Source organism: Silurus aristotelis (genome assembly GCF_946808225.1).
Source record: "Silurus aristotelis genome assembly, chromosome: 1".
Classification (NCBI taxonomy): Eukaryota; Metazoa; Chordata; class Actinopteri; order Siluriformes; family Siluridae; genus Silurus; species Silurus aristotelis.
In genome coordinates this window covers 40,047,235-40,068,915 of record NC_139574.1, presented here as the reverse complement: position 1 = coordinate 40,068,915, position 21,681 = coordinate 40,047,235, and the positions used below count along the sequence as shown (strand labels likewise).

The 21,681-nt window shown below is 38.1% G+C and overlaps 2 protein-coding genes across 4 annotated transcripts in view; both read right to left on the bottom strand.

Moving 5' to 3' along the window:
• Nucleotides 1-21,681, bottom strand: part of LOC310724928 (uncharacterized protein) — a 254,798-nt gene that overhangs the window by 42,161 nt on the left and 190,956 nt on the right. The gene's annotated exons all lie outside the window — the stretch shown is intronic.
• Nucleotides 4,945-8,867, bottom strand: LOC310724657 (little elongation complex subunit 1-like). 3 transcript variants are annotated; one of them, XR_014533134.1, is made up of 7 exons: nt 7,826-8,867; nt 7,458-7,698; nt 6,986-7,154; nt 6,677-6,837; nt 5,432-5,907; nt 5,248-5,337; nt 4,945-5,121 (listed from the first exon to the last, which is right to left on the bottom strand). XR_014533134.1 is itself a non-coding variant. In XM_083538908.1 (5 exons), exons 1-5 carry the CDS (start codon nt 7,876-7,878, stop codon nt 5,704-5,706), a joined length of 828 nt encoding a protein of 275 aa, XP_083395034.1. In that variant the 5' UTR covers nt 7,879-8,867; the 3' UTR covers nt 5,128-5,703. The 3 variants fall into 3 exon arrangements, 1 of the variants encoding a protein (XP_083395034.1); XR_014533133.1 differs by having other exon boundaries at nt 5,248-5,907; XM_083538908.1 differs by lacking the exon at nt 4,945-5,121 and having other exon boundaries at nt 5,128-5,907.

Sequence of the window (21,681 nt, the reverse complement as noted above, 5' to 3'; positions counted from 1 at the left end):
GAGGATAATTGAACTTAATGAATCGAATAGTTTTGGATTAAATGAAGACTTTACTGAACTAAACAGCACTGAATTCTCCTTTAAATCAACTTAAGTTTACTGAACTAAATACTGTTACTTATATGAAAATAAACCCGGTTTCTTGAACCCTGTTCGGTTTCAGCCCCACTTTTGGGCCTCACAGCTGAAAATGACCTTCCTGACTTTCAATGGTAAAAGTTTCTGACAACAGTGTGCTACATACACAATTTACATCTCTTTTGAAACAACACACTTTGGGCTTTACATCATCCAAAGATGCTGAAGTTCATTAGAAAAAAATGTGTACGTCATAAAACATTTATATATCTGAGTTTAATACCCCTGATCTATGTGAAGACACTGATCATAATCATCATCATAATGTACTAACGTTAATTTGATTAGACAGACTCCACTTTGGACAAATTCAGTCTCCACATTAGACAATCACAGATCGAGCAGCTGCTAAAAGAGGCCAAAAAGCAAGAGCCCTGCAACCACGACGTGATTTGAACACGCAACCTTCTGATTTGGAGTCAGACGTGCTACCGTACGCCACGAGGTCCGAGTTGCATGTGAACCCACCTCATGGCACAGAGTTGGCTTTGCATTTTTCTCATCACGGTTGTAATGACAAATTGAGTCTGATGGTCACGTTGCAGGCTCTGACACTTTCCGCTTTTGAAGTCCCTGATTGTTGGTGTAATTAGGATTCATACATGAGTAAATAATGGTTTAGTCTCACTGTGGTAAGCATCCTTTATGGTGGTAATTTTGACCAACAAATGGCTGTAGTTGTCTTTGTTTGAACCCATAAGATATTCCCATGATCCTCCCATGCAAATATCATTGGTTCAAACATACTTTAACTGTGACATTATTTGAAGTGTCACTGAAACTTGAATTGTGAATACATAGGGTTGTTTTTTACTCTGGACAGGCAACACAGAAGATGCTGCGGGTAAACAGAATAATTCACAAGTCACTGTTATATGAACAATAAAACATTTAATTTAAATTACCGGAAAATCTACAAAAATGTCAAATAATAAAATATAATAGATGCAAACACACAAAAGGTACAAATAATATTTCAAAATGATGTATATATTAGCGAAAGAGGCACAGGGTTTATTTGTATTTTTGTTATTATTATTAAATCTGATTAAACATTTTAGGAGATTATTTTCTTTATGTGGTTTGAGCTATAGGTGGTGGTGAGGGTTTCTGTGCGTACGTGTGTGTGTGTGTGTGTGTATGTGCGTGTGCGTGTGTGTGTGTGTGTGTGTGTGTGTGTGTGCGTGTGTGTGTGTGTGTGTGTGTCTGTCTGTCTGAGTTTTAGCCTGTGCATCTTCCGGGATCTGAAGTTCCAGGTGCCACCCAGTAAACTCCATGCAGTGGGTCCAGTAGAATGGGGAGTAATACAAACAGAGACACAGGGTTTATGTTTTTTGTTGTTGTTTTAAAATCTGATTTAAAAAATGTGAGAAATTATTTTGTGTCATTTCATCTTTAGGCGATGGTGAAGGTTTGGAGGTGGTTGAACCATACACCTCATATAAAGAATCTAAAAAACAACAAGAAATACGTCACACATTTTAACAGCAGGAACAAGAAGCACCAAGTGTTCAGAATGCAGCCACATCATTATTCACATATCAGCTCACTGTATTTTCATGTGAAACAAACATGTAACATCTGTAACTTAGACAAACGCAGCATTTCACACGAAAGAATCAAACGTCCAAATTCACACGTGATGAAATGATACACGATTACATGTTCATTAGCTGAATGAGATCTAAATCACTCGTTCACACACTCGTTCACAGTGAGGTTCTGTAACAGCATGTGCTTTTGAGGAGATACTTACAGTACATGTATCTGGACTCTAAAGTCCGTTCCGAATGATCCTGACAGGAACAACAATAACTACAAAGGAAGATAAGGCACATACTGTGTGATCTCTAACATGTTCATTCACACACTTGTTCACACACTCATTCACACACTCGCTCACACACTTGCTCACACACTCGTTCACACACTTGCTCACACACTCGTTCACAGTGGTTCTGTAACAGCATCTGCTTTAAAGAGAAACTTATTTTGGTTTGGATTCTGCGGAGGTCCAATAATATTATTGTGCCTGATGGCATCAACATCAATTCTGTTTATTCTGGGAGCATCTCCCATTTCATTTGTCCTTCTGGGTATCCTGAGAGAGAGAGAGAGAGAGAGAGAGAGAGAGAGAGAGAGAGAGAGAGAGAGAGAGAGAGATGGTAAGGAACTTAGATTTGCTAGATAATACACATGTACTCAACACACACTTACAAAGCTTTCGCTCAGCAGCTCTCAGTGTCTCTCTGTTTTCAGTTTCATCAATATGTCTGGTAATTGTGTAATCTGAGAGGAACTTTAGCTATTTCTTTAACTGCGTCAGGGCCGAGCATCTTGTTGACAGCGGCTTTGCAGGCAGGGGGCATTAATGTCTCTGCCTCAGTGTGGGGCTTTTTTCGATTAGTGAGAGAAATTATTCACAAATAGCAAAAACTTATCCAAGAGGTCACAAAAGACCCCACAACAACATCCAAAGAACTGCAGCCTCACATGCCTGTTAAGGTCAGTGTTCACAACTCCACCATGAGAAAGAGACAATTGGGGAAAAAACCAACAACAAAAAAAACCACACCGTCTCATTGTGCAATAGACGTTAATAGGAACCTCAGCGAGCGAGTCTCCGAACTGCAAGCCGACCCCTGTTTTTATTTCTTAAAGAAATACATTTTGTTTTGCTACATAGTGTTTATTTCCTTAAAGTATGGAAACATTTGGGACATCCTGCAGAATGAGGACAATGATGATTTGACAAGAAATAGAAGCCAGAAAAGAGCTTCAAACCTGAATATCAAGAGTTAAAATAGAACAGTCTGGTTGATTGGTGGTTAATATAAATTTAAAAAAATAATGACCCCAATGTACTTTGGTTTGGTCTAGTAGTATTTTCTAGTACAGCTTTTGTCACTGTCGGATGGACCCACAGTAGACATGGATGGGATGCAAATATATAGCAAGTCCCATTGTGCTTTTCTTCTAGGTGAGGCTGTGCCAGAATCCCAGGCTCCAGCTGAAGAACAGCACCCCTTACATCCTTGACATTCTGCAGGACACGTACCAGCACCTGAGGATGATCCTGTGCAAATACGAGGAGAACCAGAAACTCGCTCAGCTCAGCGAGAACGACTACTTTAAAGTCTACATCGACAGCCTGATGAAGAAATCGAAAAGGGCAATCCGTCTCTTTAAAGAGGGCAAGGAGAGGATGTATGAGGAGCAGTCCCAGGACAGGTAGGCCCTCGGCTTCACGATGTATATGTGTATGATTGCAGGTTTTGTTGGACTGTTCTGTGCAATTGGCACTTTGTTGTTTTTCTTGGGTGTTTTGATGCTGACAGGTTACCTGGGTGTTAGCATTGTGTTTAGCTAATACCCGACTGATCCTGTTTCTTTTTGATGATGCGTCCAGGAGGGAGGAGCTTGAACTTCTTTTGAACCGAGACTTATTTTCATTTCAGAGATTGCTAAGCAAAATGACCGTGAAGGCATCTTGATGATCCCCAAGACTTTTGGGAAAAGGAAAGCTGAGTAGTTGAGCGCGAGCCGTTTGCATGTTGTTAGCGCGATGCTCGATGTTCACAATGCAAGTTATTGCTCGTAATGCATTAAATAAAAAAAAGTTTTTGCTCCTCCTGAAAAGTATTTATAAATCATGTTACTCACAATACAAGCTTCCCCTGTACGTGAATTATCATGACACCAATCTGAACTTTTGCTGTTTCCTTATGGATGCTTTTAATTGGCGGATTCTGGTCCTTGATTTGAGACTTAACGCATCAATAAAACAAATCTTTAGTGATGAAAAAAAATATTTTCACCTGAGATCTTTACATTTTTTCATACCTGTTAGTATTAAGATGGACCTCACACTGGTTCTCTAAACACATTTTTATGTTGTCTGTTCAGTGTCTATAGGATCTTTACGATGTGGGTATGTAAGGTACACGGAATGTCTTTGTGAGGGCTCACATATCTCTGGTTACTATGTCTTCTTACCCAATCAGGAACAGTTTTAGGCCAGGTTTTTTCCAGTGTGAATATATACTTGTCTGTGATCTGCATTAAACTGAATAAGAACATATGCGTCATTCTGTGTGCTGTGTGATTCTTCCCTGATCAGAAAAGACCCCAAGGGCATCGTAGTTTGTATGGAAAACCTCTCCAAGATTTAAGTGTTTGTTCAGGCATGATAAAAATATAACAATATCTGAGTAAAGGAAAGGACGTTGTGAATAAATGTGTTGCGTTAAAGGTTTTTAATTTTTTAAAAATGAAGAAATGTGTGCTGCATTAATTGTGCATTAATAATATTAGTGCTGTTAAAATGAATTTGGGTTAACGTGTTTATTAACACGCTCATTTTGAAAGGTTTTTTCAGTATAAAGGACATTATATAAAGGTCAACCCAAACAGATCACAACAGTTAAGCTTTTTCATGAGTCATTTATACTTTTGCATTTTCTTTGTAGAATCTGTACAAAAACACACAATTTGACTTAATTTCAAAACACCAGGAAAACTGTAATGCAGGGAAAATGTACAAGAATCTGTATGCGCTCTGTTATACTGCATGTATTATATGCTGTATAATAATGATGGTGTCTACAGCTGTGGCATCATATTGATGTTATTAAGAGGATGATTGGGACTGAAGGCAGATGATTGGGTGTGAAACGCACGACCCGAAACTGTAAAGAGACAATCAATAACACTGCAGATCTATTATGTGTTTTATTTATTTATGTACAAAAACATAAAAAAACAATTATATTTATTAAACATTATTTATTGTAATAATTTTTTGGGTCTTTAGGTGAGAAGAAAGAAATCTGATCTGCTTCAGGCACTTGGGGACGGCTGGAGGAACAGGCTTTGTGAGGTCTTTCTTCCACGATTCTAAAGCGTTCAGAGCGACTTTGGGGCTGCTGGGTGCCAGATCATGAGTGGCATAAACCACTGCGAGCTGCACCTCCCACGGCAAATCTGCACACAAAATCCATCATAAAATTAGGACTTGCTGGAACACTTTCCTGTTGATAGAGAACTAAAAATCAGAGAATAAAGATAAAGATTGATTAAGGACGTGTTTAATTGATCCTTTAGTGATACCTTTTTGTCTCCTGAACTCAGTGATGCTTTTTGTTAGATCCTCCACTGATGCTGCCACGTTCTCCTTAAGGCCATTTTGGCCAAGTCGCCCTGTTTGAGATGGACAAAGAACATGAGTGAAAAACAGAAGAATCCAGAAATAATGTGAGATAATGCTCTAAAACAGGATTTACAGGAAACTTACCAAGTAGCCTGAATATTGCTGCTACAGAGACGTTTCTGTACTTCGTTTCCTCTGTTTGTGTTTGTTTCAGCCACGTATTCAAAATGAGCCACACACTTTTTCTGATGAATAAAAAATTGAACATATCAAATTGTAATTTTATGCAACAAGAATGGCAAATTTGCAGTATTTGGGACACACACTGTCTCATATGAGTCTCACATTTGCCAGTTTGCAATTTATCTAATGTTTAATAAACTAGAAAGATGAGAATTAAACACGTTGAAACAGTTTCACATTCGGTACCGAATAACATGGGAGTTGGTCCAAATCCAGCCCAGTTGTGCACACAGAAGGTCCAGGCTGAAGACGTAGTCCCAGGCAGCAGGACAGAGATCATCACCATACCAACTGCTCTTCTGGAAAGTCAGACTTTTGTCTTTCAGAAGAGCCTTCAGTGTGCTGGTGATGGTGCTGCAGATGTTTCCTGGAGGCTCCTGGCAGAAAAATACATCATTTCTTTAAAAACCAGATCAATGAAACAATGTTTACAATAATATGATCATAACTGAAAGTTCACAACCAATCACAAGTGCAGATGATTGAAATACTGAGGTCGAGCTCTAACTGTGCATTCTGCTCTTTTTATAACCTCCATTTATTACTCTTATGTGAGGAGGAGTCCTAGAAAATGACCTCCAAATGACTCCAAGATTTTAAATACACATGCAAAAGACCACACGTTACTAAAGGGTTTATGTATCAGACAGTAGCAGGGGTAAATACTGCTCTAGAATAGTACATGAGTATGTAATTTGAGGCACAGATTTAGTTTGTTTATTCAGTATTGAGCACAGTGTCACATGGTTCTATATCACTTCCTTTATTAGTATATTATGAAACACAGATTGTTTTGACTGCATGTTTATTGCACTGATCTGATCATTTTGTCATAAACAGCGACATTATCGCTGGAGTTAAGTGCAGTTTCTTTGCTGCTCATTATCAGCGTTTACTCACACTAATAAAAAAAAGACTACAATAGTGATGTCCTGTAACACTTTTTGCTTGAATTTTTTAAGAAAAAAATGAAATACTTATTGATTAAATTCAACATGGATTTATAATGAATTTGCTCCATAGATCACATGGACATTGGACATTAAAAGTAGATTAAGATTGCAGTAAAACACTTGAAAATTCCAGTTGAAAAGCGATATTTAATGATTATTCTGGTGACTGTTGTGATGAGAATCAGCTACTTACTGTATCCCAGTGCAGAAATTTGCTGAGCAAGTAATAAATCTTGCCGTATGCCTTCATTTTGGACACGATGTGAATGGCTCTGCATAAAGGGCTGTTACAGGAGAAAACACTTGGCCATGCTGTCACCATGACCATTATTAGTTTTGAGGCTTCAAAAAAGTCTGCAAAGAAAACAAAATGATACCACAGATTTAAAATACACTTTATAGGAAGAAATACAAAACCAAAAACAGAACACAAGTGGCTTCTTTATATCACTGTCCGGATCATTTTTAGTAAATATATAATGAAATGTCAATATAATCTCACCTTCTTTGAGAAATCTGTAGGCGAGGGCATGTGCTTTATGAGAGTCTCCTCTCTTTTGACACAAGCCCACATAAACCCTACAGAGAGACTGAAGGAGTTCATGTCCCATAGACTCTTTCTCCGCCTTGATCTTCTCCAAAACCGCTTTCAGAAACGTCTCTGCCAACGTCTAAATGAGACGGAAGAAAAAGATCTAAATCAAACATGTATTCAAGTCATGTATTTGAAACAAATATGAGGGAGTTAAGACTTGACTGTAGATTAGGTTTAGAAAAACTACTAGAATTTGAATAAACCAAAACCTGGAGCAAACATTTTTACATGACAAATCATATCTACTGTTCAATTTCAGAACATCAGGACCAGTTAATTATGGATTGACTATTAAAAATGAGAAAACTCAAATCCAGAGCTATAGAATTGCATGTGTGAATTGAATGCACACTAAATAAAACAGAAGATAATCACTGACCTCGTTCACACAAAACTTGGAAATGACAGATTTTTCTTCATCTGTCAAAGAAGGAAGTTCAAATTTCCCTTGAAGTAGTGCATCAATGCAGCTTGGTGATAAAACATCATAGCAGGAATGCTGCAGTGTTTTTAATGCACTACTGATGAGGGATTGTTTTGTGTTTTTGTGAGCTGCAGCATCAAGTCGAGGCTTTTTAGCAGCACTGGGTGGTGGCATGTCTGATGCAGCTCTCTTTGTTCTAATATCAACAAAATGTAATCAAATCACATGACAGACAATTCTACAGTATATATAATACATTGGGAATGTGATATTACAGGAAAATAATCAGTATAAATAAAGTAAAAACAGTAATAGAAACTTACTTGTTTGTGTTGGTGTCCTGCATCTTTAAACTTTTTGTATCTAAAGTGTGCATTTATTAAATATTTCGAAAAATATCCACAAGCAGTCTTGATTGTCCTGTCGCCAGAAAAAGAGATTGTTTGTGTACTGGTTTCCATGGAAACGGGGCGTGGTTTTGTGACGTGACCTTCTTTTTTGGTCTCTATTGATTGGTCCGTAGGGGAGAAATTGATGCACCAATCAGGGACGCGGACGCTACCAGAGAGGCGGAGTTTCTAGGATCAACGCGCCATCGCTGTAAAAGTGATGGGAAGATCGGATCATTTTAGTGACTCGGTTCTTTGAATCTCATTCATTAAAATTAGCGAATCATTTGTGAGTCATTTAGTTCCTCTGCATAACCTATGGAGATTTTGTGATGATTTGCTCACGCGCGTCCAGTAGAAAATGAATGAATCACTCTTTGAGACGAATCGTTCTTCTGAGTCACGTTAAAGACTCTTTCAGAATCAAGGAATCGTTCATAACCGACTCATCACTACTCTGAATCATCAGTAATGAGCTCCGGGAGAAACTCCGTGTTCCAGGTGGAGGATGAAGACCCTCTGCCGGGATGGAGCGACTGTAAGACCCCTGTAACGGTGACTTTCTAGTCTTTATGGGTTTTATTCTCTTTTCAACACCGAGTCTCACACTTTGAGAACCACTGAGCTAGGCTAACTAGCCGGCTAACTAATCTTAGCTTCAATAGGTTTCATCCTCAGGTTAAATATTCTATTGCTTTTTCCTGCAAGTCCATGAATTTGATGTTAATGATCAGGATTAGACAATAAATGAGGAACAGATCACTTTTCTTCTCTTCACTCCGGTACCGATGGTCCTGATCACCTTTCCACCTGTTTTGAGGCTTTTATGGGGGATTTGTTTATCAATAATAATTGTAATTACAATAATTATAAATATTGCAACTAGCTATTTTGGTAATCAATTAATCTAATGATTTTTTCCCCAATTAATTGGATAAAAAACAAACTTATAATTAGATGTTTTGTTTATTATAACTGTATATCATTAATCATACAAAATCATTTAAGTATGAAAAATGAAGCAATTTGTGTAAATCAACATTTGTATTGTATTTTACAAATGACAAGTTGGCAAACATACTTAAAAAATCTATATAAAATATTATAACTTTTTTTTATATATTTTTTGTTTAAAAAAACGACAGTAATTTTGTTTAGTTGTGAAAATATAAACATCTAGAATATATAATAAATACAATGTTATATAATAATAAAATGATATGCATACATTAAATATATAAAAATTGAAAACAAGCATTTGAACGTAGTAAAGCCGCAGTAAATCACTTTTTAGAACAGATAAGTTACTGTTGTAGACAAATGCTATAAAAAGAGAATGAAACGGAGAAACGCAGCAAGTTAACAGACTTAATGAAAAAAAAAAAGGAAAAATATGCATCAGTGTACAAATGCTGTTATTTACTGCTTTTAGATTTAGTGTTTGTTCGCACCGTTTTAATGAAATCATCATGATGTTGTGATCGAGTCGATTGCGCAACCTGATGCTCGCGAGTCACGACAGAACAGATCCAGTGCGACTCCCGAAGTTACAAACAAACAGTTTACACAATAACACTTCATTAAACTACACCATTTTCACATGATGAGGATAACAGCATTCGCTTACAACCAATTTCATCATCGATTATTATCGATTCGATTAGTTGTTGCAGCTCTAATAATAAATAATAAACTCAGTGTTTCAAAGAGAATAAAAACCCATAAAGTTTGGAAACACACTGTTCCAGCAGTCGTACAGTCGCTCTATTAAACATTTTTCTACTATTGAACATCAGGTAGCTGCTGAGTGTGTAAGTAGTAGTAGAATATAGTAGACCCTTTAGACCAGGGGGGTCCAAACCTTTTTATTACTAAAGTCCTGTATTAGATCTGTTACATATGAATTGTGTGTGGACACGACGTCTCTCCTGAAGGTTGTCGGTTACAAGACGGAGACAAAAAGTTATGGACGGCAAACTTTTTTTTAACGACCATAAAGTGAAATCTATTAATATAAAGTGTGGGTTTGGTCATATGAGGGGATTTCAGTCAGCATCAAGGGGTAATTTTGCTGGTGTCGGTATAAAGACTAACAGCGGTGTGTAAGAGCAGTGTCTCTGTTGTGTTACAGCTCCATCAACACTTTAATCTCGTAAGAAGCACGAGACTGAGAGGAACCACCACATCCAGAGTCCACCCACATCCAGCTCAAGTTCCAGCTGTGGAGGAGAAACCAGTTTAATATTCAGTGAAAGCTTCTTCAGCATCTGTGAGTGACGTCCAGATCTACAAGAACACACACACACACACACACACACACACACACACACACACACACAACAATAACTATATTTAGTACCGTATTTTTCGGACTATAAGCCGCTACTTTTTTTCCCAGGAAACAGAGCTGCTGCACGGGAGCTTGGACTTAATGAGTTGATGATAAGACGTTGGAAACAGCAGCATGAGGATCTGAATCGGTGCAAAAAGACAATAAAATCCCGAACCAGAAAATGAGCTCGAAGTCTGGGTCAACGCACAGAGAGCGGACGGCCGAGGTGTTTCAACTGTGCAGATCCGACTGAAAGCGAAAACTATCGCCACCTCAATGAAGCTTGAGGATTTTGGAGGTGGACCATCGTGGTGTTTTAGATTTATGAGATGTAAAGACCTGTCCATAAGGTCACGGACGACTCCGTGTCAGCAGCTTCCTCCAGACTACGAGGAAAACGTTTCAAACTTCTGCAAATTCACCCATGTAAAGATAGCGGAGCATTCCATCGTCCCACATGACGTAATTAATATGGATGAGGTTCCGCTGACATTTGATCTGCCGTTTACTCGGACTGTGAACAGAAAAGGTGAATCATTCATCGTGCTAAAAACAACTGGCCACGAAAAAACGCACTTTACCTGCGTACTGAGCTGTACGGCGTCGGGAGAAAAACTTTCACCGATGGTCATCTTTAAACGGATTACGATGCCAAAAGAAAAACTCCCGATAGAAATCGCTGTCAAAGTAAACAAGAAAGGATGGATAACGGAAAGCCTAATGAAAGAACGGCTGACGCAGTGTTACGGCAAGCAACCGGGAGGATTTTTTCACAAGAACAAGGCATCGCTCGTTATGGACAGCATGAGGGTTCACGTAACAGATTCTGTGAAAGAAGCCATCAAGAGGACAAACTCCATTCCAGCTGTGATTCCTGGGGGCATAACAAAGTATTCAGTGGGAGGTTTGGATGACAAGGGGGGAGAAATCCTTCACTAAAACGGGCCGAATGCGAAGAGCAACTTATGGACAAGTCTGCAAGTGGATCCTGACAGCGTGGAGCACGGTCAAAAAATCCACTATAATCAACGGGTTTGGAAAGGCTGGACTACTGTGTGTTGAAGAGGGCAGCACGAGCTCAGCGGGGAATTTGCCTTCAGATGAACATGACGAGAGCGACAATGAAAACGATTCTGAGAGAACATCGAATGAAGCAATTCTGAGGCTGTTCAACTCCGACACCGAAGGAGATGACTTCAGTGGTTTCAGTTCGCAGGAGGAGGACCAATGACTTTACTGGTAGGCTCCTGTTTTGTTACAAGCCGTGTTACAGGCACTGTTTTTCGTTAAAGCCTGTGTTAAGTTGTTTAGTTTCAGTGTAGGCACCTGCGGCTTATAGACAAGTGCGGCTTATTTATGTTAAAAATATATATATATTTTGTAATTCAGTGGGTGCAGTGTGTGTGTACGGTAGTTGATGCTTTTGTTACATCTAGATTAGACTACTGTAACACTTTACTGTCTGGGTGTTGGAGTAGGTGCATAAATAAGCTTCAGTTAGTTCAGAATGCAGCAGCAAGAGTCCTGAAAAGCGACTGATCCGAAGCTGCGGCTTTTCAGCTGATTCACACTGTGTGGTCAAAAGTATTTGGACACCGGTATTTTTGAGTCAGATGTGGTTCATTCACTATTTATGCTGAGAACCTGCATTAAGGTGGCACTAAATTTATTAAATGTACTATTTACATGTTAGAACTCAACTTGCTCTGACCTCAAATCAGGCTCTAAACTGTAGCAGTTCCTCCTCCACCCACACGGGGGAGACTCCTCCGTGGAAGTTACGCTGAGTTACATGAAGTTACGTTGGGTTTCTGTAGGTTCTGTAGGTGGACGATTTTATCGCATCTCATGTAAAAATTGCAGTAGCAGTTCTGCAGAATTCACGTCTCAATGAGAGAAAAAGCTCAGCTTTAGTAACTCATCCTGCTGTTTTAATAAAAAGATTTCAATAAAAAGAGAATCTCAGCATCTCCAACTAGAAATACAATGTGGATTCTGTTCAGGTTCATACAGCAGGTGATGGAACTCATCATCAGTTTGCATGTTAATGAGCTGGATGAAGCATTTATTTATTTTTTATTTATCCAGTTATCATCTGTTAACCTGTTAATTCAACAAAACCAGATTTTCTCCTGCAAACTAAGTTCAAGAAAATGCTACAAGGAATTGACTCCCATGTCGAGTTTGCTGGACTTTAGAATGTAATACTTTATTGCACTGAGGGGCTTTAGTACATAAAGGTCTACATTTACACATTTATTTTTTCATAATGATTAATTTGTATTATTATTATTATTATTATTATATGCAGATTTACACATTTATGAAACCCAAAGTGATAAAATAAATAAATTCCTAATAATTGGTTTTGCTTAAACAATAAAACTGGTCTGGACTGATCCTGTTGATCAAAGCAAGAAACATTCATAAATCCCCCAAAACTATAATAATAATATTAATATTAATATTAATAATAATAATAATAATAATAATAATAATAATAATAATAATACCTGCAGTTGGTTGTCAGATGTCAGTCTCACACTGCCCTCTAGTGGCCCTGTCAGGACTTTCTTTTTACTTAATTCTGTACAAATATTATTAATGGTGTTTTATTGTCTAGTTATATGTGATGTTGATCTTTTACAAACCAAGATATTTTTCTTAATAATATTAAACTGTCTAAAACTTAAACTGTTGATTAAATCAGATGATTAAAATTAATGTAATAAATAATGTAGAAATAACGAGTACAGATTTAATAACATTGAAACAATTTATTTTGTCAAAAGGTTTTTTTTTTTATATAAAATCCAGTCTTTATGTTGAGAACCTGCATGAAGTTAGAATTAAATTTATTATCATCTGCATGCAAGAACTCAATCAAACATATTAGAATCCAATGAAAACTTGATTAAACCTCAAATCAGACTCTGAACTGTACGAATGCTATTTGTTCTGTTATTGAACTAGAAACAGTGAATGTTGAGATGTTTGGGAACTGATTATTGTCTGTATATATGCAGGTCAGGGTTTTTTTTATGCTGGAACACCGTTCATTACAATGAGACGATGATGTAAGATGACGAGCCAAACCACAGAGACGAAGCTGACTGAGGTGAACCCCTCAAACTAACCCAGGAACAGAGAAGGAACTTTCTGACCAGCTGCTGAACAAAAGTTTCTTTTTCTTGAGTGAGACTGCTGAAAGAAATATTTTTAAGGAGACAGAATGTTTTATGTTACAGATTTTGTTAGAACTGTGTAATCGAGTCATTTACCAGTGAATCTTTCGATTCAGACTCAATTGAACCGAAACCAGTGAACCGACATTTTTGAGTTATTGTTACACTGTTAATAACATTATTATCAGATTTATTATTATTATTATTATTATTATTATTATTATTACTAACACATTATTAGATATTACTTTCATTATAATGAAGTTTTATAGGAAAAATTATAACTAAATGAACAATTCCCTATGTTATGTTATAATCATCTCATTCATACAACTGAGCAGTTGAGGGCCCATGATAGCAGCTCCAACAGTCATTTAGTTGAATCTTCTGAGGAGAAGTGGGTTCCACACACCAGCTATCAACCAGAAAAGAGGTTCAAGCAGTCTCCAAACTCAGAACCTGTTTCAGCTCTACCAGTAAGAGTGAGAGACAGAAAATCCCAGTCTTCACTGGTTGTATCCCCCAACACACCTGAAGAGAGGTGGAATAAGGATTTTACACCCCAGCCAGTCTGTAGACCATCTGTCATGGCACTTGTTGATGAGAAGATGTTGGAAACGGGCTACAAACTGTTCTACAGAAGTCGTCAACAAACTGGCTGAGAGAAGAGGATGTGCTGTTTGTAGAATGGAAGGATAAAAGGAAGGTCCAGATGTGCTCCATCATTCACAGAGGCACTGAAGGAAGCATTGTGCTACTTTTATTTTCATTACTTTCTTCTTCTACTGTTTTTCTAATGTTCAAATACCAGTCTTATGCTTATTGTGTGAATGTTATTATTCCCAGTACATTTGGTTATCAGGCTGCTTTTCCTCAAACAGACGGAGGGAGAAAAGGACTACACACAGTCTCAGAATAATGTTTATAGGAATCTCACACTGTTGTCAGGAACTTTTACCATTGAAAGTCAGGAAGGTCATTTTCAGCTGTGAGGCCCAAAAGTGGGGCTGAAACCGAACAGGGTTCAAGAAACCGGGTTTATTTTCATATAAGTAACAGTATTTAGTTCAGTAAACTTAAGTTGATTTAAAGGAGAATTCAGTGCTGTTTAGTTCAGTAAAGACTTCATTTAATCCAAAACTATTCGATACATTAAGTTCAATTATCCTCAAATTAATATTTTTACATTCAATAAAAACAAATCATCCAGTTTTCATTGATGTTTATTTAGTGAATAATGCATTTAATAAACAAGTGGTTTCACTCAGAATAACATTTAATTTTTTTAATTAAAAATGTGTTTTTTATAAAACTCATCTGAAGCATATAGATAAAAATGCACCAGTTGGTTAAAAGAAAACATTTCAAAGTAAAACATTTCTTCCAGCTCATAAATCCTATAAAACATGCAGCATTAAACATGAACTTCCAGCAGATGAACATCTCATAATACTGTCTGGAAGTGAGAAATGTACAGGTTGTTTTTACTCCATACACATGAACTTACTTTGATCAGAAACACAATCATACTCCAAATCAATTAATCAATAAAGTCAATAAAAGAATCCCAAACTTCTGTGTGTCTTGTCCTCGCTATTAATGACGTCATTAGAGCTCCACTACTTCTAATTACCTGCTGTGAGCTCTAATACACATCACACTGCCACCTACTGGTCATTTATGATTCTGCAACATTCATAGAGTCACTCCGGTCAACTTCCGGTTCTCAACTCGGATTCACTCGCTTTATACACAGTTTACAGCCGTTTTTATCTTATTTATGACTGTAATATCGCTCTTCTCTCAGGAACAACAGAAAAGCTGTGAAGACATGATATTTTATCCGCTCTTTACCTCTGTAATGTGCGCATGCGCATAGTCCGGTTAAGAGAGACCGGGTTACGTCACAGACGGAGGGCGGGGCATCTCCCTGTGACGTCACAGTAAGGCAACGTCTATAATTGGTAACGCGTCTCTGTTTCTCTCATTTCCAAGGTTTTTGCTTGTGAGTAAAGAGGCATAAACATGGAGCTCTTCAGAAGGTTGAGAAAGTTTTTTCAAAGCAGAAGAACAAAGAAAACTAAGCAGATTGCTGAAATGAAGGAGAAGCTGGAACACATGGAGAAAGTAGTAGAAGACTTGGATGCATTTTCTCTTATAATGATAAAGAAGATAAGAGAAGAGAAAGAAGAAAAAGCCATTCTGCTACAGACGGTGCAAAAGTTGAAGGCTACTTTGGCTTCTGAGCGAAAGCAGCAGGAACAGGTCATAACTGAGAGAAGCCAGAGCTGGACGAGAGAACAACAACAACTGGAGGAACGTGTTGCTCAGCTTGAGTTTGTTTTGGAACAGACCACCATGGAGCTCCAGTCTTCCCTGGAAATCAATAAGGAACTGGAGAAAACTGTAGACTGTGAGAGAGAGACCTGGAACAGAGAACAAGAGAAAGTGGAGGAACATGTTGCTCAGCTCGAGGTCACTTTAGAACAGACCACAATGGAGCTCCAGTCTTCCCTGAAAATCCATGAGGAACTGGAGCAAACTGTAGAATGTGAGAGAGAGAGCTGGAGGAGAGAACAAAAACAACTGGAGGAACATGTTGCTCAGCTTGAGGTCACGTTGGAACAGACCACCAAGAAGAAAACTGTAGAATGTGAGAGAGAGAGGTGGACGAGAGAACAAAATAATTTAGAGGAACATGTTGCTCAGCTTGAGGTCACTTTGGAACAGACCACCATGGAGCTCCAGGATACTCAGAATCACTGTGAGAAAGTGAAAAATAGTGCAGAGCAGGAGAGAGATCATTTGATCAGAGACAAAGAGCGACTGGAGGAACGTGTTGATCAGTTTGAGCCCACGTTGGATTTTGAGGAAAAACAAGAGGACGAAAGAGAGAAAACTAAACTTGACATAGAGGAGAGGAACAACTTACAGCTTCAGACCAACAGGGGGCTCCAGGATACCCAGAATCTCTGTGAGGAAGAAAAGAAGACTTCAGAGAATAAAACAGAACATTATATGAGGGTCCGAGAGCGATGGGAGGAAATTGTTGCTCAGCTGAGACAAGAAAACATTCAAAAGAAAACGAGAAATAGAAAAAGAAGAAGCCGACAAGAGAAACAGAGCGTCTGAACATGCCTTTTTCCTCTTTCTGTTTCTCTTATGGCTATTTATGATAGTTTTACACTTATAGTCAATAGTATAAAGCTGAGTGTAAAGCTATTGTATCTTGTAGATCGTCTCGTCTTTTGATAATTTTTTATTTCTGTTTTGTCAAATCTTTTTTTTATCTTTTTTTTTATTTTGATTTTAATCTTTTACTACAAAGAGTCACAATAAACACTATTAACAACCATGATTCTTGTCCTCCTTACAAACGCCGTATGACCTCCTCATGGATTCTTCCACTAAGTTTATATTCCTCTTATGGGGCAGGGGGCTGTGGCTCGGGGTCATAATGCTGAGGGGGAGGGAGGTCAGGAGGGAGAGGGAAACTGGTCCTCAGTGCCACATTGTGCAAAACACCACACACCCTGATAATCTTACACACTTTTTCCGGGTGGTATAGAAATCTTCCAGCTGAGACATCCAGAGCTCCACATCTGCATTTCAGGAGGTGAGGAGCATCTAAGGGGTGAAGCCTCTGTCACCTGTCATATTATAAACTACTTCAGGACAATGTTTACAATTTCTACATGTTGTTAAAGTCACCAAGAAGCCAGTCATCACGTCCTGCAGCTGCCTGTAGTCTGTTCCCTACACTGCTATGTGTCAGGATAAAGGAATCATGTGCTGAAGCAGGTCAGTGTGCCACAGTGAAGGGAAACCTGATGTATCGACTACCAACCTTAATAATAACATACAAAATGACAAGAGTCCCTGGAGACTCTTTTTCTCCTTAATCTTCCATTGGCACCGCAGCATTTATGATTTATTCCAGCTCATTATGGAAATATAAAATAAACTGATATTTGGTCCTGTGCCATGAACATAAAATCAATAATAGCTACAGAAAAGCTCCTGCTTCCCTCTGTAGCGGGTATTTAAATCCCATTTAAAATCCTTTCAGTGGTTCTACATTCTGTTTCTATGAAGTGTTTTCACAGTTTGCATGTTAATTAGCTGTATGGTGCATTTAAGTGCATGTGAATTATGTGAATTTATGAACCACATCTGGCTGGAAAAGACAAATGTCCAAATACTTTTGACCACACAGTGTGTATCAGCTGAAAAGCAGCAGCTTCGGATCAGTCGCGTTTCCACTGGGATTCAACTCTGAAATATTACTTTTGATTTGTATTATATGAGATATTTTATATTATATATTTGATATTATTTGTTTGGACTTTTCTTTCCTCAGCATCACTTGGATCTTCCTCCTGTAGCTCCGAGAGACGCCGTGTTCCAGGTGGAGGATGAAGACCCTCTGCCGGGATGAAACGAACTGTATAACCCCTGGAACGGTGAGTTTCTGAGGTTTATGGATTTTACATGTGCCAAATCAAACGTGCGGAGGATCCGCTGTGGCGACCCCTAACGGGAGAAGCCGAAAAGAAACTACATTCTCTTAAAAACACAGAGTTTATCATTTATTATAATTATAATTATTATTAACCATCGGTATTGGAGTGAAGAGGGGAAAAGCGATGTTCCTCATTTTGTGTTTACTCCTGATCATTAGTATAAAGATCACAGACTTGCAGGAAAAAGTGGATACATTTTTCTAAAATAAATAAATAAAGAATGATAATAAAGAGTGATAATATTTCCATAAATGTTGCAGTGAGCAGAAATGGACCTTTCGGCTAATGGTGTGGGAGGTATCATCATTAGCCTCATGCTAGCCGGGTTTGCTAGCGCTGCTTTTGTGTTTATTTTAATAGAAACGTCTACTTTTTGACTAAAAGATGAATAAAACTATATTTAGGTAAATAAGATAACATAAGTTACATTAGTACATAAGTTTACTTATAGTTCACTAAAAATCTGTGTAGTGTATGACTGAGTTGTTCCTCTGTGTGCTTCAGTAACTGCTGTTAAACTGAGAGGAAAGAAAAATGGCTTCAGTTCAGCAGAAATGAACTGATAAACAGTGTTAGGAAAAGACAAAGTGTTCAAATATTTACTCAAATATAAATTGTGATAACTTGTTAAAATGTTTTTAATGGTTTAATAGAGGATTTATTCAGGTTTAAACACACAAGCTGGTGGTGAAGGTAATATTGATTATAGATTCCTTTTACGAGACGCGTCTCACTGTGTGTTTGTCTCTTCAGACACAGGAAGACGGAGACAGGACACGGCATCAGTATCCTCCAAGCAGCTCGTCCCCTTTGAGGACTCAGTCTCCTCCAAGCAGCTCGTCCCCTGTGAGGACTCGGTCTCCTCCAAGCAGCTCGTCCCCTGTGAGGACTCGGTCTCCCCCAAGCAGCTCGTCCCCTGTGAGGACTCGGTCTCCTCCAAGCAGCTCGTCCCCTGTGAGGACTCGGCCTCCTTCAAGCAGCTCGTCCCCTGTGAGGACTCAGTCTCCTCCGAACAGCTCGTCTCCTACCAGTCATGAGCCTCACATGAAGATGAATATAGAGCACATAGTGTTTGAACAGCTTTATGTTATAGGTTACAGATGGATTTCTGTCCAACACCAGGGGATCAGGAGGAAAAGGGAAAAAGATGAGATCAAGAGGAAGAAGATGAAGAGAAGATGTTATGGACTCATCTCTCTGAGCAACAGTTTTAAGTCTCATCTCACTCGTTCCTGTTCAGTATCTCACCTCAGGACTGGGGATATCAAAGATTCCTGTAGATGATGTGTTGTGTATACAGTAGAACATCAGCTGTAGGAGAACCAGGGAATAATTGACCAAACAAGGATTTAAATATCAAGATTTAGCAGAAAGGAGGAAGTTGTTTTTGCTGTGAACTGATCAAATGTTACACTAGGGCACTTTGTATTTGTGGAAGTGGTGTTACGAATCTCACGTGTAAACATTTAAATTGTTTTTATGCCTCGTTAGTCTTAAAACTAACATTTATAGAACTGACTAATAGAAAGTGTTTTTTTTTTTTTCATGGATCACCTCAAATCAGTGTTACATTCATTGTGTGTGTATAATGATGGCATGTCAGTTATAAGGGTGATGAAGGAAAAGTCAAATCTAAATAAAGTTTGTCACTTTTTTGTTTCTTGTCATTATTTGTTGTCCTCCCCATGTGCTGCTGTACACAGGTGAACAGAGACGTCCATTCCACACCAAACTTTTTACAGAAATCACCAAATCTTGATTTTATTACTGCTGAGATAATTTTATAGGAGTTTAGTTTCTTATTTTAATACCGATATAAAAATCCCATACATATTATGGTGTAGTCGTGAACCAGTTGAGAAAACACTAAGTGCTTGTAAAAAGACTGGCAGCAGATCAAAATCAATCAAATCTTTCATTAATGTTTTTTCTTTTTTAAATACATTTTTGGACTTGATTGTATTCAATAAAAAATATGTATTACAGTTAATTTACCTTGTGATTAATTTACCAGATTATTTTATTCTTATGATAATTTCTTACTTACAAACATCTTAATAAGTAGATGATTACAATTAAAAGATAAACAGAGACTATAAATACTACCATGTGTTTAAGTAAAACATCTGTTTGTGTTCAGAGAAGGTAAGTATAATGAATAATCTAAGGGAAATTAAATAAAGTCTTTGTTAAAAGTGCAGTGTTGTCAGGAAACAGAAGGAAGCGAGGTCAGGTAGCATGAATGAATGATTTCTTTTCTAATAGCTCATAACACACATCTGACACGCGCTAATCACGTGTTCTCTCATTCTCTATTTTCAATGCACTTCTACTCCCCCTAATGGTCACGTTAAGTATAAAAACAACAGGTCCCCATATGCAGTACAAACTAATTACACCTCAAATTAAACCCCATAATTTTTTATCAAAATCACATTCCAAACTGCAAACATGTGTTTTCTAATAAATAATATAATTCTAAATATTTTAATACCCTACTGTGTCTAAACAGAGGAGCGCTATAGGAACTCGTGTAGGGTTTACAATCACACACCACTTCGCTTGTCTTTACACCACCCGTTTTCAGCTTCCGTGTCTGCATTTGAATCATTGAAGCCCCGCCTCTTTTGTGACGTCGGTATCTCTGATAGCGCCCTGGACTCGCTTTTATTGTCATGACAACTTTGTTGTGCTGTTGTTTAACACAAACATTTACTGATCACAGCAATGAAGCGCAAACAAACAGCTGAAATGTTTTTAATTGTTTTTAGTGATAAGCGTCAATGTTTTGAACAATCCGCTCTCCAAGACACCAAAAAGGATTTTTCAGCCAGAAAGAGCGACTTTCAGAAGAAAGGAGAAATAATGACAGATAATAAGACGGGTAACAGCTTTTATTTTGTAGATAAATTTAACGTTGCCAAGTGCAGAGATAAAAAAGGCAACATCAGAAGGCCAATTAATGCCTACATGGTTTGGGCGAGGAAACAGCGGCCCATCTTTTCCAAGGCCAATCCAAATAGCAGCTCTGCAGAGATCAGCATGCAGCTTGGGATCCAGTGGAACAAACTGAGTGAAGAACAGAAGAAACCCTACTACACTGAATCATGGAGGCTTAAACAGGAACACGAACAGTTGTTTCCTGGTAGGTGAACTTTCTTTATAGACAAATGGCAAAATAACAAAACAAACACATCAATTCTGACACTTTTATTGTTTTTATGTTGCTTCTTACTCTTTAAATTCTTCTTTTCTATCATGTAGATTGGGTTTATAAACCGCTTCCAAAGAAGGGAAGGAGAAAAGGCAGTGTGCAGAGTAGTGACTCACAGAGGAGACCTGATCATCAACCAAACCACCATATAGTCATGAACATGCCAGAAGAAGTACCAGTCCATGACCTCGTGCCTGAAGTTAGTGATCAGTTCCCCGGCCTTAGCCACCAAGAACTGCTGTCTCCTAAAGACTTCTGCTTTGATCCTCCTCTTTTCCCTTCTGTTTCTGAGTCGACTTTCTGCCAGACCAAGTGAGTTAGTAAACTGCATTGGAACAGTTTCAGAAGAATGACATGCAAATGAAGTTTTACTCTGCATCTTAAATAATCACCATAATCGCCACTCATTTACTTTAATATGCAGCTAAAATTGTGCACTTCTGTTTACAGCACCTGCTATGGGTCTGAGTGTACAAGCAGTGAGGTTCAGCTCGAGGACGAGGAGGAAATCACTTTGCTCAACAACGACATCTTTT

Excerpts from the sequence above, each read along its gene's own strand:
- LOC310724657 (XM_083538908.1), bottom strand. The coding sequence starts at position 7,878 with ATGCACACTTTAGATACAAAAAGTTTAAAGATGCAGGACACCAACACA. Across the intron at positions 7,699-7,825 it reads CAGGACACCAACACAAACAA|AACAAAGAGAGCTGCATCAG; the intron begins GTAAGTTTCTAT and ends TGTTGATATTAG. Across the intron at positions 6,838-6,985 it reads CTACAGATTTCTCAAAGAAG|ACTTTTTTGAAGCCTCAAAA; the intron begins GTGAGATTATAT and ends TTTTCTTTGCAG.